This window comes from Tympanuchus pallidicinctus, unplaced genomic scaffold, assembly GCF_026119805.1.
Source record: "Tympanuchus pallidicinctus isolate F22 unplaced genomic scaffold, pur_lepc_1.0 scaffold7, whole genome shotgun sequence".
NCBI classification, from domain to species: domain Eukaryota; kingdom Metazoa; phylum Chordata; class Aves; order Galliformes; family Phasianidae; genus Tympanuchus; species Tympanuchus pallidicinctus.
In genome coordinates this window covers 6,378,925-6,399,232 of record NW_026294791.1, presented here as the reverse complement: position 1 = coordinate 6,399,232, position 20,308 = coordinate 6,378,925, and the positions used below count along the sequence as shown (strand labels likewise).

Sequence of the window (20,308 nt, the reverse complement as noted above, 5' to 3'; positions counted from 1 at the left end):
ACAGCAGGGGTGAACACAGCCCTTTCCTAGAAGGATTTTATTTTGCCAAATTCTCAGTTTTTCTAGAGTAGAGGACAAGAGAAACATTTGCAGAGCACTGCATTTCAGCAGAATAATTTGATAATGTGTTAATGAATAATACCAAAAAGAAACTGTTACCGACCCAAATTCATACATTTCAAGTTGAGACTTATTAACTTTTTAAAGTTCTATGTAGAAATAGTTGTGTTCCTATTCCATCCCAAAACTAACTCATATTTCTTTGGAAAATCAGCACTCAAAAAATGCATAGTGACATATGAGTACAAGAAATCTAAATTTTCTTCTCTTATCCTAATAAGTGAATGTGAAAAGTTTCTATTGGACTCATATCCTTAAATATTAATAAAGACAACAAGGAAAATTCCAGTTGTTACAACATTAGCTCAAACTATGGGAACACAAATTCAAATTCCTTGATATTTGCAAGTGGATTATATTCTCTCTGCTTTACTCCTCCATCTGTTATTTATAAGATAAATGATTCAACCTCTATTCATCCTTTTCAATTATTTATTTTACAGTAAATATTCTTTCACTACTATTAAATTCATCTAGAATAAGTTAAGTGCAAGCTGCAGTCTAGTTAGCTAGCTCATCTGAAAAGGATCTGGAGAGTACAAAGGATCATAAATCTAATAAAGTCAATAGTGCCATGCTATTGTGAAGAAGATTGGACTGAGTCACAGAAGTAAATAGATTGCAAGGCATATCATGCAGTAAAGTCTACAAGGTATTGACATCAGCATATCTGAGTATCGTGTTCATCTAGGATCACCACACGTCAAGAAAGGCGTGGAACAGCTGGAAGAAATCCAGAGGAAATTAAGAAAGATAGGAAATTTGGAAAATATGGCCAGTGAGGAACTATTGAAAAAATAGCAGTTATTTAACCTGAGGAGTGAAAGGTCAAGGGAAGATAACAGCTTTCCACTAAGCCAAAGAAAGGAATTATCTCCTTTTTGTACCCATCACGCTGGAAAAGAACTAATGCATTTTTGGTGAGAACATCTCTCATTGAAAGAAAAAGTTTCTTATAATGAGCAAACAGAACTATCAGAGTGGATTCCTGATTTCTTATTGAAACATTCCTCACTAGAAGTCTCAGCAAGAAGGAAAGACAAATATCTGTCAGGAATAGTACAAGTAGTATATTTTGCTTTTCAATAAGAGAGTGGACTAAAGAAATTGCATCTATTTCAGTTCAATTTTATGATTTTATAAAAACAATGTCCTTCTAAACAGCTAAATAGGCATTGCTTTTCAGACTACATGAGAACACCTCTGCCTCAAAATCACACACCTCAACACTACTTAACACAGTGACAGCCACGACAAAAAAATGAAAGATAATTAATTAACATTTCTTCTACACGTGTTAATATTTTCCCTGTTTCCTACAAGTTTAGTAATCTTTCTGTTCTAAAAAGGTACATACCTCCATTTCTGCAATATAAAAGAGTCACTGAAAAATAAATCCAGAAGGGACCCTTCAGTTCTATCAACCAGATATTTCAAGGAAACCCAGAATGTAAGGATAGGAAAGCCACTTGTGGAACTGCATTTAATATAGCTTTTATTTGGAAAGGAAATCATCAAGTTACTCTCTAGGTACCAACGTCAGTCAGTTTTGCTCCATCCTGTCATAATTTGATCAGAACCATGACCACTTCCAGGGAAAAACTCCAGCCTGCAGGAGTTCAACGTTCTCAGTGTGGTCCTGTAAGGAGCCGGGAGTTGGAGTCTATGATCCATGAAAGTCCCTTCCAAGTCAGAATATTCTATGATGCTATGAAATGCCGTATATTACTCCTAGGTTGATATTAGGGGATAGACTGTAGCCTTAATAAGGATTTGATCAAGTATTCAGTAAGCAGTTAATTTGTTTTGACCCATTAAGTTACTGTAAACAATTATTTGGCTGACATAATTTGTAAATTCACTTTATTGTTAAATAAACACATTATTAGTATTCTTGCTAATACATCATCATCATGCAAAAATAAATGAAGTTATTAATTTTATTCGTATTTCTATTTTGAAGGTGTCTGTCTATGCAAAGCAACAGAGACTCATCATCCTACAGTGTAAACACAGTATTCCATACAGCATCTGCCTCTAGCACATGCTATAACTGTCAAGTTAAGAACATTACCTTTGAACTACATCAGAGCTTTATTTCAAAAATACAGTTAATTCTATTGTTCAAGAATTGCAACTTAACCACCACAGCATTCTTCACATTACTTCACATACAATTTCATGGCTGCAATTGATCCTTTTCACTGCACAGCAGCTTCATACAGTAGGCTCAATTTCTTACTTGGCTAATGAACAAACCTCATGAACTGTTTTCAGATTTAAAAATTCATTAATTGATAAAATATTTTGCATGCTATTTCATAAGTTAAGAAATGTGTTAATGTTAGAACTTCCAGAGATAGAAGAAGTGATACTATTTAGTAGTAACTGTCATTTACACCTTTTACACAAAATAATCAGAGGATTTAAATAACTCAGTTTAATATTTATCCAGGAACTGGCAGCCACTATTCTACCCTGAGGCATCTAACTCTTCATAAAAACCTCATTTTACATGACACTCTAGCAGTTTTGGCATTACTAACATCTCTCACATAAACCATGCTGGAAACCATAGTTTATCTTGCCAAATGCCTTTTGTACATATGGTGTTTAACAGCACTCTGCAGGTCTGTAAGCCAGTAACAATAGATGTAAGCTAAAAATCTAGAGACAAGCATACATGCAACATGAAGATTTAAGCTGAGCTGCATGTTCATACATATATTATCTATATACCTTCACAAGCACATAAACATACATAATTAAAAGATTATTTAAATCAGTATACTAAATATAACTTTTGTAAAAATAGTTTCTCTTTCAATTTGTAATAGCTTCCTAAAAACTACATCTGCTCCCATTGACATCAGAGGCAGAACTTGGAACAACCTCAGCAACACATTACTCAGCCACAAGAAACACAATAAAAATAAAACAGTAAAAGAGTGGACAACAGAAACTGCATCTATTTCAGTTTGAAACAAGAAATATACCTGAAGAAAACAAGTACACATTTATAAAAATTTTTTTAAACTACCTAAGGATGGGCTTGGTCCTTTGTCAGGTTAACCTCCACAGCAAACCTGAGAATTTCTTTAATAACATTTATAATATCCTGAATCTTCAATTTGTTTCTACAAATACTGCACATATAACAATGCTTATAATGCTAGAAGAAAACCTATTTAGGTGCCTACATTTAACAAGAGAGAGACCCATTCAAATGCGTATTGTAGGCAAGAGACTTCACATTCTCTCTTGCTGGGCACTATGTCATCTCTGAAGCGAATCAGTGAGTAAAACAGTGTTCAATACAAATCCTTAAATTAAGATGCTTTTTATCAAAGAGTGATGTATGTGTTACTACACTGACAGTCTGGTAACAAAGAAATGCTGAAAATGCTTACCGCTTTCAAAACAGGCATCAAATACAAGATGTCCTTTTTTAGGCTGTCCAGAATAACCAGTTGGGAGAACAGTGTACTTGTTCACGTTCCCTGCTATGATTTCATCGCCTCCTATGTCACTACCTGTTGCAGCAAAAGCAGAAATAAAGCATGAGCATGAAAAAAAAAAAAGCAAAAAAATTAAAAAGCTAATAGATGGATGTGCTTCTCTAAATAATGTGGAATTCCCACCAGTCAATGAGCTTTCTTTTCAAAGTTCGCTTAAGAATTGGGTTAAAATAACATTGTAAATTAAAGCTTCTCCAACAAAACACACAGCCTGATTTTTTGTTTTTTAATGTCCTGCAGTTGAACACTCTCTTATGCAATGAAATTTAATCTTCAGCTGGATCTACTTTGTTTGACTGGAACTCTCCAATACACATACTTTGCATGGACAGCCCAGAACTAAACACCTATCACAGCATATCCCATGGGCATCAATGGCACCTTTTTCCTCTATCCTGCTGCCCGTTTTCATGCATCTTACCGTAAACTCAGAATCTGTGAGAACATTTAGGTCCCACTCCCATTTGTGAATTTAAATTCCTTAGAAGAGAAATATATTCAAGGAGAGGTGATCATGCAGACCTTGCTTTCTCAGCAAATAAGGCCCAGAAAGTGAACTTAAACAAAGAAAAATGTCAAAAACACAGTTTTTATTTCAAAATAAAATACAAGGACGCATTTTTTTACACTACCACACAGCTTTTGTCCAAATCCACCATTAGTGCATATATTGAAAACCTTGTCCTCTCAGTCAAATTACACTGTCTGGTAAATTACAGTGTGTACAAAATTTGTTTCCAAGTAGGAATGCAAAAACAGTGACTTTTTATTCCCATTTGAGAGATGTAGAAGAAAATAATTTAGTATTTGTATATTGCATTATACATTTTAATGAAAGAGATATACAATAATATAATTAGCTGTTTATTCTTCCAACACTGGCTCATTTTCTTCATTAATTACTGTTTGGACAAAAATATCTAACAATAGAACAGTAATACTCTGTGTTAGGGAAAACTAGAAGTAAACTTTATGTCTTCAAGTGCAGAAGGTGCATGACGGAATAATGGGATGATAATATCTTATTTCACTGTGATAAATACAGCTACTGAGGCTTCTAGAAATAGACTTTTGGTCTGAACTGATTTTTTGACATTTAAATGGGTTATAGGCGATGATGAATGTGACACAAAGCTCAATTTGTTTTATTTTTATATTGAAAACTATTTCACACAAATGTTACAAGCAATTCATATTGCCCTGAATGATGAAAACAGCTTATTAATTAAAAGTGACCTTTCCATACATAAATGTATTCCACCTCTTGAGGCAAAACACCTTAGCTGAGGTAACAAATTACATCAGTGTGTTAGTGACACCACAGCTAAAGGGTCTGGCAGCCCTTCCATTATACACCCATATTTTCAGAGGTATATAAATCCAGATTTAGAAATACGTATATCTATATCAATACTTGGCATACAAATTTGCAGTCTTCCATAGAAGGAATTTGAAACTTTCTTTCAGAACTCCTGTAACAGAAGAGAGAGGTTAGATGTTTTCCTATTTTACCATAATACAAAAATTGAGAAATTAAATACCGTGTGCTAATATTTTTTAGCCAAATTATTATTTGCAACCTCAATGTTATTAGTTTTAGAATGATTACCCATAGACAGCAATTTGTAGGTAATTGTTTTCTTTGAATATAGAATCATTTGCTTAACCATACATATATATATATATATATATTTTTTTTTTTTTCAGCTCTGCAGAGTGTAAACAAAAGGCATCAGCAATGCTGCTATTAGCTGGTAACACCAGAGGCAGACCCAGACCTGAACAGGGCATCCATATGTCTGTATGGCCATGATCATATCACTCAGTACAATTTATCCCTCTGAATCATGCAATTAATAACAGCAGCCATAGAAAAACAATCTCTAAGTTGCAGTTCAGTGCCATTTTGATTAAGGGACCCCACATATCTGTAGCAGTTAGTCAAATTCATTGTTTGCAGTTCAACACATCAAGTCCAAAATACAAAGCAACACTCAGGGAAAACCTGCAGATCTCCTCCAGGAATGCTGGGGTAGCCAAGGACCAAAGTGAAAGATGGGAGGCAGCTGAGTACAGCAGCAAGAAGACTGAACTCCTCTTGGTAAATGCTCACTTGCAAGTCTCAACTAAAAATTATAGGCTTCTAATTCTTGAAAGATTGCTGGGAAATACCACTTAGACAAAGATGAAATGAGGAAAGGTAACAGCATTGCCACTTCAAGACGATTGTAGGACAAACAGACAACACTACACAACAACATCATGTGCCATTTGGTGTGCCTCCCTTACCCGATATAGAGAACATCTAAGCTGAGCTTGCACTGCTGTATTGCAAAATAGACATGGCTTCACACTCGTGTGTTCAGCAGATGCAGCAAGTGCTGCTTGCAATACATTACAATCTTTAGATGGTGAGAACCACGTTACACGGTGCTGAAGGCCCCCTTCTCTTCACAAGTTAGGAACCCTATGTAGTTGCTCCTGGATGATGGTAAGGATGCATAATAGAACATTGTGGGGTGGGGTAATAGCACTCCAATCTCAAAAAAATGAAAGAAGAAGAAAATTAACTGAAGAACGTACTGCACTATTCTCAAGAACAAGCTGTCCTTTGGAAAAAAGGTCAGATAAGACAAGAAAAGGCAAAAGTAATTTAGCAAAGAAATTTTCTCATACTGTAGGTCTTATTTGGTCAATTATTTTCCTTATAGGTTGAAAGGCACATGGCTATTTATACTGTTTCTTCATACCTTCAATGCTTGGAGTGCCCAGCAAATCCCTACCATTTACTTCTACCACAGTATTAAACTTCAGTGGCAATTTTCTAACAAGAATAAAGTCAGTAGGTGAACAAAATCTCTAAGTTGTTAAACAAGGTTTTAAAATTCAACCTGGATAGTGTCTTTCAGTGCCTGCATTCATGACTGTGGTCAAGCTCCACATCAAAAGAGTGAGAATGAACAGAATCAGTTACAAGGAACTTCTTCTGTCTTAGCAGGAAGACTTGGAAACTTCCAGAGCTTCTTACTATTCTCAAGTTCAAAGGGTAAAGCAAACAATTTTTTTAATTTAGGCAAAGCTGAAAACAGTATTTGCCACAGTAAACATCATGCAAATTCAGGTACATTTTCTAAAAAACAAAAATACCTGCAGCTTCTAGAGAAGCAGAAAGTAATAGTTATTCCCCGCACTGGGTAAATAACAAACCCACTTCCAGCTGTGATGAACTTCAGAATCCAGGGAGATGGCAACAAGCAGCTATCCCCATGCAACATTAAGTAGCAGAGAGCACAGCTGCATGAAAACAGACAGAACTTTGCCTGGAAAACCCACATCGTAATCAGGCTTACTGCCTAACAAGGATACATGAGTGGAAAGGTAAGACAATCCAAAAAGGCCCAATAGCTGCAACTGATCTTTGTCAAAGTATTTCTTGGAAGTGTCATCAAAACGTCTCTCAGCTCATTCTGTTATCAGGACCAAATTAGGATTGTTGCTGTTGTTCACAAAAGAGAACTATTGCTGTTAAGTTTTCTTGCTTAATTGCTCTTAACAATAGGATGAGCAAACAAACTGGTTTCCAAACATGGCAATTCTCATGTTAATCTCATCTCTTCTGTACAGTCAAAAAATAAGCCAAAAAAATCCAGCATTCTTCAAGAGAAATGAGCAAAACAAACAAATTCGCTTCACCTTTGATTACAAATCTAGCATAGGCTGGCTCTTCTAATCAGTTCTGAACAATCTAAATATTCTACTTTGGGTTCTGTCCAGAATAGGAATTGAATTTGGAATGATCCATTGTTATGATCAGAAAGATTAATACAGTGGAAGGGCAGTACAGGAACGTAACAAGAAAGAGACCACCATGGAGAGACAGGATGGTAGTTTAACGGAAAAGTAAAGGTGCTCAGCTATCTCCAAAGATCCAGAAAGACTCCACAAGAGAGAGATCTCCAACCAGAGATCTTTCCACAGGCACAGTCATCCCTTAAATGAGGTCTAAAGGTGCAGCCAGGCTCCACCCCTTCTGGTCACACAGCTGAATTGCCTTCACCTGTGCTCCAAGGGCTGAGCCAGTCCTTTCCCCAGGTGCTCAATCAGTGCTTCGGGCTGTGACTCAACAGTTCCCATACACACATCAAAATCAAGCCACTAGGTCTAAAATATGCACTGTAAAACTACTTTATTTTGAGTGACTTCCTGAAACTTAATGGCTAAATTAATGCCAAATAGAGTAAAATTGTTACCTAATTTTAAAACCTATCTTTTCAGCTACCATACTTCCCCTATCTGGATATTGGCCAATTATGATGATAACTTATACTGCTTAAAGATATAATAACCAGATTCTCATCCTCCACAGGCCAAGAGAAGTTTCCAAGTATTGTAGCAAAGACCATCATCATCCTTGAACAATATAGTTGTTGTATGCCTGTACAAAGAATTGAATATGGACTCTCAGTACAGTCTGCAATAAACAGAAATTTGCTCAGGTGTTCAACAGTAGTTCCTAATGTAACAAGTCCATAGTGAATCTTGTTCAACTTATGTTTTGGACCAGAAACTATTATGAAGGTTATGTCAATAACAGTGTCTTTTCCACCAATCAGAGAACTGCAAACAGTGTAATATTATCAAAAGTATTTTATATCTGCTTTTATAGGGGAATTCCTAGAATCAGTGTTGTTAGTAGCTCTTTATGTTCCACTTTTCTTTCAATATTTTAATTAAAAGATTCAGATAACAATGTTCCTAGGCTTCTGCAACACTGGTAGAACTTATGTCTGCTAGAAGTTCTGAGTGCTCCATAGCTATCCTAAAAGTTCTATGGGCAGCAACAGTCAGGAACTCGGAATTCCAATTCCACTGGCTTCAAAAATGCAATGAAGAAAAGAAGCAGCAGCAATTGTCAGTTTGGTCTTCACAACCACACATCCTGAAGACTGGGCATGATCCTCAGAATCTGAACACACTGCATAGGTCTGTCAATCTGAAATGTACTTCACTCACACTATCTGTAGTCAGAAGAGAAAAGGAAAAAATTAAATTAAGACTACAGATCCCAAGGTTTTGGAAAAATACCCTCCATGATACCAATCTTACTTGATGTCTCATGTTCAGGTACAGTGTGCCCACACTGTTACCCCTGCCTGCTTTACAGATCAAGCAGAACAATTAGAATGTCATAATACCACATTCTCTCACAGCTTGGTCTAGTTCTAAAAAATAGTAACATCTTGTATTATTATTTAGAAACACAATTTGAAATGTAGCATCTTTACAGTAATTGTCACTTCAATTACTTTACTCCCACAGTTTGACCAACAGACTGCTTGTCAAGAGACTGTCTCACAACACTGAGAAGATATTCATAACCAAGAATGCATACAAAATAAAAAACAAACGCAACTTTTGCAGAGATTAGCAGGTAAATTCTGAGTTTTGCAAAGGTTCTGAAACTGCTCAGGAAAAATAAACTGCCAGCTCATGTTAACAACTAGAAAAAGCACTAGGTTGTGCAAATAAGAAGGAAGCATTGCCATTACTTGTTTTTCATTTTGTATGTTGTTACTTCTACTGAATAGGCTTCTTTTTCTACAGAGGCTACCAGGCTCTTAACCTTCTAAATGCAATTCCTTGGCTAATGCACCATTAACTTCTTCTTTTGGGTTCAGAAGGCCAAGTACACCTAAATACCTCACGCCTCTTTCCATATACGTGTCCAAACTGATGTACTTAAGCAGAGGAATGGCATCAAAGCTGAGAGTAGAAAAGGCCTTATTCTTATATGCAAATACATCAAAGTACAATAAGCAGTGAAGATGTTCACACAAAGTCTGTATGTACTGCAAAGGATATTTTGCTTGAATGCTCAGTTTGAGCAGACAGTAGGAGGCCCAAAAGGAAGCAGAAACAAAAAAGTACATAAAGGTGCTTTGCCCATGACAAAGTTGTCAACTTACTGCTGATTAAGCATGAAAAGATGATGAGAAATCTGTAATATCTAGTCCACTTTAAAAAAAAAAAAGAATGCAGAGAGAGATCCAATTATCAGTCCAAGATCATTTATACCTCCTTTCTGAAACCAAGTGAAGAAAACTGAAGACAACATCTGGCTCTGAACATTGATCCCTCGTGTCCAGATACTGGTGTTACCTTATGAGTTTGTAGGAAGACAGAATATGACTTATTTTTTGTTTTATAGGTAATATTTATTTCCAGTCTTGAACCTAGAAGTGTAACTTCATTATTTACTTCAAGAATATTTATTTATTACCTAAACATGGACAATCTCCAAGAATATATATTCAGATACAAATGGAAATTGAATTTTTTGTATCCCTTTAGTGAAACTAAAAATATCCAAGAAGGTATGAACAGTTTTCCTACATAAAAGAAGAAAAAAGATGCAAGTTGTGTTTCAGTAAAGCAGGAAAAAAAAAAATATCCATTACTCTTTTTACTGTGCTTACAATTTCTAACCTCTCCACTAGAATACTGTTCACCATAAAGGAAAAAAATGCTGAAAAAATTAACAGTGCTAAATATGTTCACTGAAAAATATGTTTATTTAGAAACATTGAAAGAAACAGTGAATTTCATCTGATAGACTGATCTATTCCTTAACAAATATTTGGCATTTGATAGTATCAAAAGTATCACATGATGCTACAGTTGCTATAGTAGCAATACTTCTTTAAACAAAAAAGCAAACCAAATAAAAGCATAGAACACATAAATTGTAAGGAAAAGTGTGATGCATCACATACATCTCCCACTAGCAGAGAAAGGAGTAAATAACAGCCACAGGACTCAGTGAGTCCTCAGAACTACATCCAAAAAAAAGGCCGTTGTTTGAGAAAGTCCATGCTATAAGAGATGACTCAGAGAATTAGGTCTACATATGAATAATGGGAGATGATGAAATGCCAGCTGAAGACTACAGAGGAATTCAAGTTCTAGATCAGCAAAGGATTAGAGGAGGGAGGGAACATTTCCTACCAAGGAAGAAGAAATAAGGATTCGATGACACGGGGGAAGCTGAAGAGCAAAAGCTGATGCCCTGTGTCATACTACAGCTTTCTTTCTCAGGATCTCACGCATTTTTGAAATGTGTAAGAAACTGGAGAAAGAAGTTGAAGGGTGAGTTCTTAAAGTGCTGTGAACATTTCCCATGTTGCGTAATTCTGGGGAGAGGGAGGGGAACCCACAAAAAAAACCCAATTTTTTGCACCTATTTTTCTAGTAACATGGGGCAGATGGAAGAAGTGGTAGAAAAGGAAGGGAACAATCTGCACATACATGGTTCCAATATCTGCCCAAGATATGAAGCACTGAATAAAAGCAGGATAACTAGCTTAAGCTGTCAGGTACACCATTCAGACACAAGTCTACACCGGATATCTTCAAAAGCCTTTCTTTGACAAAGTTTTTAAATGCAGAATGAGTAGCAACAAAATGCTTACTAAAAGATATTTCTGAGTAACCTCAATAGCACCAGCCAAAAGATGTTGATTCAGCTAGTTATGGTTGGGGCAGATCAAATTTAATTTTAAATGCAGAAGGCTTTCAAGAGGCAGACTTAATCCATACTTACACTGAATAAGCAACAGCAGATCTGACCTACAGACTATGTAGTACAATCATCCTTTATTGCTTTCAGTATAAGAATACTACATTCTTTCAAGAATACTGGCTAGGTTATAAAAGAAATTTATCAACAGTATTTTTGCCATTTGTGAAAATCACACCTTCACATTTCACTGCTGATTTCGCAGGGGCTTCCAGACCTGTATTTCAAGAGATGTCCATACCATATTTTGATGGACATTGGCTTATCTGCTGGGAGCCAGAAAAGGCCAAAGAAAGCCAGCTACAGATAAAAGATACAAACTAGGCTATGTGAAATAATTCAGGTTTGGCACAGAGGCAATACAGCTGTGGCTTCTAACTTGGATCTGACATTTCTCTAATTCCCAAGTATTCCCCAAATCCATCAGGTGTGGTACTACATCAAATCCATTCTTCAGAGGTATTTTGGGGTTTTTTTGGTGCCTATTTTTTGTGGTTGCAGTAACTGCTGTGGATGGACCTGCCTAAAGAAAAAAAAAAACACCTGAATATCACTGTGTCTAATTGTCAAGAGGCACGAATCCAGTTCCTGACTCAACCACTGACATCTTCACAATGGCAACAGACCCTTGGCCCTAGGAGACAGCCTTCCACAGTGACTCCACCAAGCACAAAATCTTATGGGGGAGCACATCAGCAGCTTTGCATAGCACCACCCTTCTCTTCAACACACTGCATTTCACAAGTGATTGGAAAAGAGCTAGTTGTGGAGTGCTGCAACTGCCAGGGTTAAGTGCGACAGGTGAAAATTGGGCCATCTCTAAGTTCAGTGATGATCTCCATCCTGTGCATTAGGCAACATGATTTTTGCTTTTTTTTTTTCTGGGTTGAAGTTCTACCTTTCCTTGGCTCTCAAATGTGCACAATTTAAAGATATGGTTTTATCCTTGCTTCTTGTTTACTTTTCATTTAGCAGAAGGCATGTTTTCCATCAGTCAATGGTAGTCTTGTACACAGCAAGGCAGATTTTGATTCCTTCACTACAAAGTTAACATTTTCTTAATTGGAATACATCAAAAATAATTTGGAGATTTTAGCACTACTTTTGGAGTAACTTTTTTCCCCAAGGTTGTTGAAATTAATCAACTATTAATTACTGCCATAATTATAATTACTCATCGAAAGAATTCCTTTAAATTCTTAGTTGAGAATAGTGTCTCTCCCTCTACTTCCTGAAATAGTTCCTTTCAAAAAGCCACTGAGTTTATTTTTTGAGTTATTTAGTTTACTGAGTTTTAAAGCCATTGAGGATTTCTTCCACCCAAGCACTGCCCACACAAATAGCTGATATTATTCTTTACGTAATAAACACTACAACATAATCTAGAATTTCATATCAAATTAAATCATTAGATCATTGGGGTGTTTTATTTTACTCACAGAATGTAATTACTGTGGAGCAAAAGGTTTAAGTGTTGTTTAAGAATTCCTGTTTTCTAACATAAAAGTGTCAGCAAAGCAAATGTGATCCATTAAGTCCCTTGCATCAGCAGTGCAGTAACAGGAACACTACTGAGCACACTACTAATACACCACATTCAGCAGGTTTTTAACTGTGCAAATGCTACATTGATACAATATTTATAGGAATGTGAAATGCATACAAATTATTTCAAATACTCAGAACACGAACCAAAATTCTACCTACTCGAAGGTTTATACAGAGCAAGCTCTATGATCAAATTAATAACTATTTGTACTCCTTAGATATAAATAACTGCCTGATATAACGTTCTTCTGTGCAGTTTCAAACCATCTGTGATTCAGCAGTACTACAGACTGCAGGCACAGGTAAGCAGTCCCCAGGCAAGTTTATCTCCCAATCCTATTTTACAAGGACAGGTTCCCTAAAGAAACCACACAGACTTTGGATTTGTATAGGTTATTTAAGGAATATTTCATTCATCAAGTGTATGCTATCTCATGTGCAGATTATATGCATGAAAATATAATAGCCATTTGATAGGTGTTATCCTATTCTAAAGTTTACTGTAATCGCAGGGTAGCTTTACTGCTTACTGCAAATGAAAACACATCAGCAGACCTGTAATGAATCCAGTTGGGCTTTCTTTGCAATGGATTCCTGCTGTTCTGCTTTAGTGTTTCACAGGAACTGGTATTCCTCTTGCTTTTGAAGAGATTGAAATTCAACACATTTTTCAAGGTGATTATGAAATAATACATAAAAATGAAATCTTGCCAGTTCTCATTCACAACCAAGAGAGCCACTGCTTAGTAAACAGCTGTGTGAATTAGCAAGCAAATGAAATAAAGTAAGCTTATGTATGTAACAATAATATTTCAAGATTACTATTTTCTACCCACACACTCTTTTTAATGGTTGGTTTTTGCCACTGCAAATCTATGAAGTTAGCCAGTTAACCATGCTGCAAGAATAGGGACAGGTATATTAGGAACCATACGTACCACATTGTATAGTGTTTTCTCTAACCTTAACACATTATTTGACCTAAACTAGAATCAATCACGAAAGCACATTACTGAACACATTCATATGTGAATATCTTCACTCATCAGAGTCGTGCTAACAATTTTGACACACAAATCATAAAATTACTATTTAAAAACAAACCCCACCAATATTTCAAACTGATGTTAAAAAGTATGGCACTCCAAAGTTCTTAAATGACAAACTGGCCCTCTGTGGCAATGTAAAAAAAAAAAAAAAGAGGAATTACTGAGACAACGTGACAAGGAAAGTGGGATACAGAGCACGTAAATGTGCACCTATAGCCAGTTCTCAGCTCCATGTAGTTTGGTTTGGTTTACCTCTATGGTAGATTAATTGCAGACACAGCTTGAAGTTGGAAAGACTTATTATCTCAGGTACAATGCAAACTAAACATAGCAATTCTGTGTCAAAGCTCTGCATGCCAACTACATTTGGGGATTACTTGAGAAAGCTGAGCTGGTTTCTATACAATCACACAGTTCTGGAAAAGGGCAGTACAATTAACCCTCCAGAAACTGGAGTGATGTAGCATGGTGCAAACAGCCAGGTGGGTCTGCTGGAGCGCAGTGGCAGCACTGCTGGATCTGAACGATGCTAGCAGTAAATGTTTCAACCAAATTCTTCCCCGTGTGTTGTAGCACCTGATTCATCCAAGGTTTGGTGTTGCTCTGCTATAGTGGTATCCTAGCTCTTAAAAAAAGCAAACGTAAAGATGATACGGTCCTTTCACTCTGTTGCTCTTATTCCTAAGCAGGTGTTGCTGGAGAAGAGAAGAGCAGGAGGAAGGAAAAGGCTAGATAAGTTGCCCAGTTCTGTGACAGATAACAGCTATCATTATTAGGTATCCTATTCGATAATCCTGCTTGTGAGGCAGGTCAGTTCCCCAGGCCTGTGAGTGGCCCCATGTGGAGATCAAGCCAGCAACCTTTTAGCACAGGAAGCTGAATGTAAAAGCTATCTTCATGAACTTAAACTGGACTTTAAAAAATGCTAATGCTGAGTAGGCCATATAAATGCATTGAGGTTGATGTGGTTTTGGTTGTGTTATTTGTTGGGAGTTTTTTTGTTTGGTTGTTGTTTTTTTTTTGCATCAGATTTCTGCAAATACGGTGACAGCAGCACTAAAGAAACTTGCAGAAACTTGTTTTACAAATCTCAGTATAAAACCTATTTAAATTCACAATATGTCTCATTTTACTTCTTATAAATTCAAAAACCTCATCTCACAAGTGCTAATAATTAATAGGGTGCTTTGAACTTCTCTGAAAGAAAAACGTTGGGAGGCTTGAGGTAAGTAACTTTCAAAAGCTTTGATTATCTGTCAAAGAAAAAAAGTGTTTGAAATATGGCTAGGAAATGGTAAACCATTAAGAAGTGGCAACTGGAATACCCAACACAGCGCTGTTTCTCTTTCTTTTTCTGAAATTATATCTTCTGGCTGTATAAAGGCTTCATTAATATTTCTCAGATTTCCTTATATGGCAAATTATGCAACAGAACATGATCAAAGCTATAAGCACCAAAAAGATATTAGCAGCTCTTCTTCAGCAAATTCTTCCAGTGGGGATTGTTTCAAGTACATAACTTAAAAAGTGGGAAATAAGGTGAGTGTGAGACTAGCAGTAATATACTGTAATGACTATTGTATTATTTTTCTGTAGCAACCATTATTCATCTCTATAAATAAAAAGCAAAGTAGTTAATGTCTTAGAGTGCTAAACATTTACCAGTACACTTTCCTGTAGTATCTCCATGACTTTGACATGCCTTAAATAAAGAACCCGTGCTGTCAGTAACTTCTGGCAAACGTCTTTGTTGAACAAAACGTATTTGGAATTTGTTTACAAACACACACTGTAGCATTTCATAAACATCTGCAAATCGCTCTCTACCATGTGGGAACATCTGCAAGTCTGGGCCCAATACCCTTCCAAATTGCCTGATTTGAAATCTTTTCCTGCTGATAGGGGGATACAGGAGGCAGATGTACTTCCTTTCCCCAGCACTGGGATTCAACTATGCATACAGACTAGTCAACTGCAAAGCTACATATTTGTGTAGATTAGGAGATGAGTTTTATTGTTGATATACATGTGAACATTGTGAACATTCAGAAAGAATTTAAGAAAGCCTAATTCAATTTGAGAAATTAAATTTGCCTAGGAGAGCAGAAATACCAGTGACATTTGGAGTTATTTTAATGACCAAGACTACAAGTACAAGTAGTAAAATAGTCAGGTAATTTACCCTATTTTAAATTTCTTCATGATAAAGCTAAAGAATGAGTGTTCAGTTTCCCAGAAGGCTTATATTTACAGAAAAAAAAAAATTGACTATAGAATTGGTTGTCTTATGTAATTCAGCTCTTTATTTAACAACTAATGCCACCTAAAAGAAGGCAGGAAGTTCTTCATACTAGAATGCGTTCATACCATACCTGACAAATGTTTTTCAAGGAATAATTATTCTTTGAATAATAAAAAGCTCTCCTTCAAAACAGCAACTCAGCACTATCACATTAAAGACAGATAAATACTTTCATTTGATCTTCATGTTCAATTTATGAGAAAGATGAAGTGATTATGTAAATATTGATAGAAGTTGGTTTACAGGTTAAAAAATAAGCAAGTTCAGGCAGTCTGTACTCACTCAGACCTGTTCTTGAAACTTCCTTTGACAATTAATAAGGTCACGTTTGAATTGTAAGAATGATGTGGGCCTGATTTTTGAAGAAACTCAACTGAACTGGTTATCTTGCTGCACCCCACATTTCTACAGGTGTGAGACATCAAGGGCCACTGAGCAGAACACCAAGAAGGCAAACCAAGAAGCACCTGGAGGTAACTCTTTAGTCTTAATCCTTTTCATTCTCTGGCAGACTTTATCCCAAACTTGTGACATGGAGAACCTAAACACAGAAGCTGACAAACTTACGGCTTATTGCAGAAAGCTGGTCTGAGAAGTTCAGAGGAACCAGCCAAAAGTAGTTGATTTGCAGCACTGTAACCAAACGTCAGAACACAGGAACTATCTGAGTGGATTAGAACAAATGTCTGCCTAGTCCAGGGTGCCCAGTAGCAGAGTATGCAGAATACGAACGCTGCAGTAGATAGATGTGAAGTAATCTACCTTCTATACTAAATCTGTCTCATTTGAAACACACAGATTGGCTTAAGCTATGATCTAAAAAATAATGCTAAGTATGACAGTGTAAGAAGGGTTGGCGGCAGTCTTTCTTTTGTACTTCATAGAAAGTTGAGTGTCCTCATCCTCCTCATGAGAAAAAAATCAAAAAGGCTTAAAAATGTGCAAAATCTACTACAGAAACAAAAATGTTCTACATGAAAAATAGAATTAAAATATTAAAAGATTTTATAAAGAAACAATAACTACAATGATCAGTGCATGAACAATTAACATTTAATTTCTTATGACAAAAGAATAAGGAAATACAAATAAAACTGAAATACAAAATTCTTACATGATAAAAAGTATGTTTTCCATAATGCTTACCAAAAATTGATATAGAGAACCTCTTGACACAGCATATTTCAAAACTAAATTTAGGCAGGTTGAAAACACCTCAGATGTGTGTAAGCAAACAAGGAAAATAACAGCATTTCCTAACAAGTGATCTGTGTTGCTGTAAAGCATGGGTAAATTACCTTCAGTCTTCCTGTACAGCAGTTCTTCCGTTTGAAAATAAAAAATAACAATATTTCAAGAAGGGAAGATAAGAGAGCTATTATTTGTATCTTCTGACTCAGGAACAGAAACATTTGCAAAAAATGTAACAGCAAGTGTAATAGAGTCCCACTGACTAAATCAACTTACATAGTTTGAACAGTGTTGTCCTTTGGCAGCTTTGTTCTCCCTGCAAACCATAGAATCTCGGAATCATTGAATCACCAAGGTTGGAAAAGACCTCAGAGATCATCCAATCCAACCACACAGAAATATTTAAATGTGTGTAAAATTCAGGTTCCAGACCTAGACTCAGATCTCCTCAAGAACGTCCCAAATCTGACGGAGCATGATGACATAGGAAATGGGATGTGCCATGAACAAGAATATTCCCTACCTGCAATACATTACATCTGTGTCAGAAACCTATACTAGGTGTGGGGGGAGACAGACACTTCTTCCAGAGCCTACCTTTTATGCCCTCTCTAAATAAACAGGCCAAGACCACAAGTTTGTTTCATTCAGATTCCTCAAGCCCTGTGAAAATATTGGGACTTTTTCCTATTTTTGTGACTTTTTGCATTTAAACTACTCAACTAGTAATCCAGACAGGAAGGGGCCTGCAAATTAGAGTTACAAAATGGCCAGACAGGCACTGAAAAATTGAAATGAACATGTATCTGGAACATGCAACAAAACTTGATCTCAGCACAAGCTCGTGGAACCAGTGCATTTATAAGAAAATGATGGATTACCCAGCTGAAATGGACATGACAGAGTAAAAAACAAAAACCAAATATTGTAAAGATACAGATTTAAAGAATATAGCAGGAAGCACAATGTAAAAGTTACTTTATGCAGTAATCCAGAAATAGTGAGCAAGTTCTACCATGTTATATAGAAAGTTACTGACAAGCACGTAGGCAGAAGTGGATGAAGTTTGCAGAAAAGCTGACAAAGTCAAATGGCCACTGGAGATGCGTTCCATTCCATGGTGCAATCAGAGTGGATCAGCTGTGTTTAGTACAGTGTGGTACAGCAGATGAAACAAATCACCTGCTCCATGGAAAGCTTAATATAAGAAACTTCTCAGCACAGTTTCAGGGGTTCATAAAGCGTAGGCTTGAAACAGACTGCGAGTTCAAGAACCTCAGGCCAATCAACTCAGATACAGCCCTTGTGGTTTTGTTTTTCAGAGGACAAGAGCATTTCACATATTTTTCACTTTATTTCACCTTGAGTGGTCCAAAAATCCAAAGTCAGTTCTATGGACAATGCATCTTCCACACACATGGAGACACTTCTGGGGGAGAAAAGCACATGCACAGCAGCACAGCAGGCAACGAAAATGAGCTTTTGGTCCAGGAATCTAGGAAATTCATGTGTATGATGTTGTGGGGTATTAAATACTCAGAAAAGCTGTCACCACCTTTGTTTCATCGTCACAGTGTTGATACATTTTCATAAGTTAGTTTGGGAGCTTTTGTGAGATGGAAAAGACCTTTGCTGTGTTCTGTTACAGCAGGAGAGAGCCCTGTACCTAGACAATCCATACCACACACGAAGAAGCCCAGAACTTGAGTTTCACCTACAAACTTATCTTCGCACACCCAGCCAGAGCTATCGCCAGCGGGGTCGGAACGGGACAATCCCACTTCAGCCCCCAGCTGGAGCCCCTGACAGCGCAGCAGGTGCCATAAGCGAAGCGCTCCATACAGACCCAGGGACAGGACAGGCAGCACCTGCAGGTCAGCCCAGAGCCGGCAGCACCGCGGTGCGGCTTCAGTTCCAACCCTCCGCCTTCACGTATCATTTACTTTCCATTCTAGGTAAAGCAGGGAAAGGTTTCTCGTGTGAGGCGCTCCCTCCCGCCAGTCTTTGCTCTCCTCCTCACCACAGCGCTCCGTCCCCGCGCGCGGCGCCGATCGCCCCGCAGAGCCCCGCAGCCGGAGAGATCCCCGCACGGGTCTGAGCCTGCCCTTCCTCTTTCCCTACCCCACGGCCACCTCGCCCCTGGAAGACGTCCCTCCGGGAATGGGACTTGCCCCTCCTCGCAGCGACCCGTGCAAGGAGCTCTCTCCCTGCTCCGGGCCCCCTCTGCACCTCAGAGCTTCCCTCCCTTTCCCGGCGGGAAGAGCTCCTTTCCCTTCACTCCAAGCGAGGCATGCTTTCTCTTCCCTGCTGGAAGCCCCTCGCCTTCATCCCCTGGAGATGGGGTCTCTTCCCCTCTCCCCCCGCCCAGGCGCCTGCGGCTGGCACTGACCCGTCTCTGCCGTCCTGCTCCTCTCCGCCATATTTGTTGTCATCCCCTCAGTCCCCCCCCTCCCCCCTCCCCACGGCGCGAGACGCCGCCTGGGCGTCGCCATGGCAACGCACGTCACCGCCGGGGAGCCCCGCGCTCCCCCTCTGACCGCGCGCAGCCGCCGTGGCGCGGCGGGAACGAAAGGGAGGGGAGGCGAGGGGTGTGGAGGAGCATCGCGCTGGCAGAGCCCCCCGCCCGGGAGAAGCCACCCCGGCGCGCAGCCACCCCGACAGCGGGCTGCAATCGCTGGGCCGCCGCTGCCGCTGTCTCCCAGGCTGGCGAACGTGGCGGCCGCGCGTGAGGGGCCGGGCCGCGGGTAGAGGTGTGCCACCATCCCGCCCTACCGCACAGCCCGCACGGCGCTCTGATTAGACGGCAGTTACGGCCACTTTTTTCCCTCGTTTTTTAGGGCAGCCCAGTGGGGGGCTTCATTATGAGTGTGTGTGTTGCCCGTCTGTCTCTCGCCCTAGCAGGTGAGTGCGACCATATGGCAAACACAGTCAGGCTTCCTAGGGACGGGAGGGCTCCTACGTGCGCTGCAGGCCCGCTGGGTGACACCCAGCATGTGGCAGATAC

General features: G+C 38.4%; 1 protein-coding gene across 2 annotated transcripts in view; it reads right to left on the bottom strand.

Annotated features, from left to right (window-relative positions):
* BEND5 (BEN domain containing 5) overlaps positions 1-19,734 on the bottom strand; it is an 851,004-nt gene extending 831,270 nt beyond the window's left edge. For both annotated transcript variants that reach the window (XM_052665964.1, XM_052665965.1), the window contains exons 1-2: positions 19,694-19,734; positions 3,531-3,653 (exon numbers count right to left, since the gene is read on the bottom strand). In XM_052665964.1, coding sequence (XP_052521924.1) covers positions 3,531-3,653; positions 19,694-19,724 — 154 coding nt within the window. In that variant the 5' untranslated portion in view covers positions 19,725-19,734. The remainder of the gene's footprint in view (positions 1-3,530; positions 3,654-19,693) is intronic.
* Between the last annotated feature and the right edge of the window lie 574 nt (positions 19,735-20,308).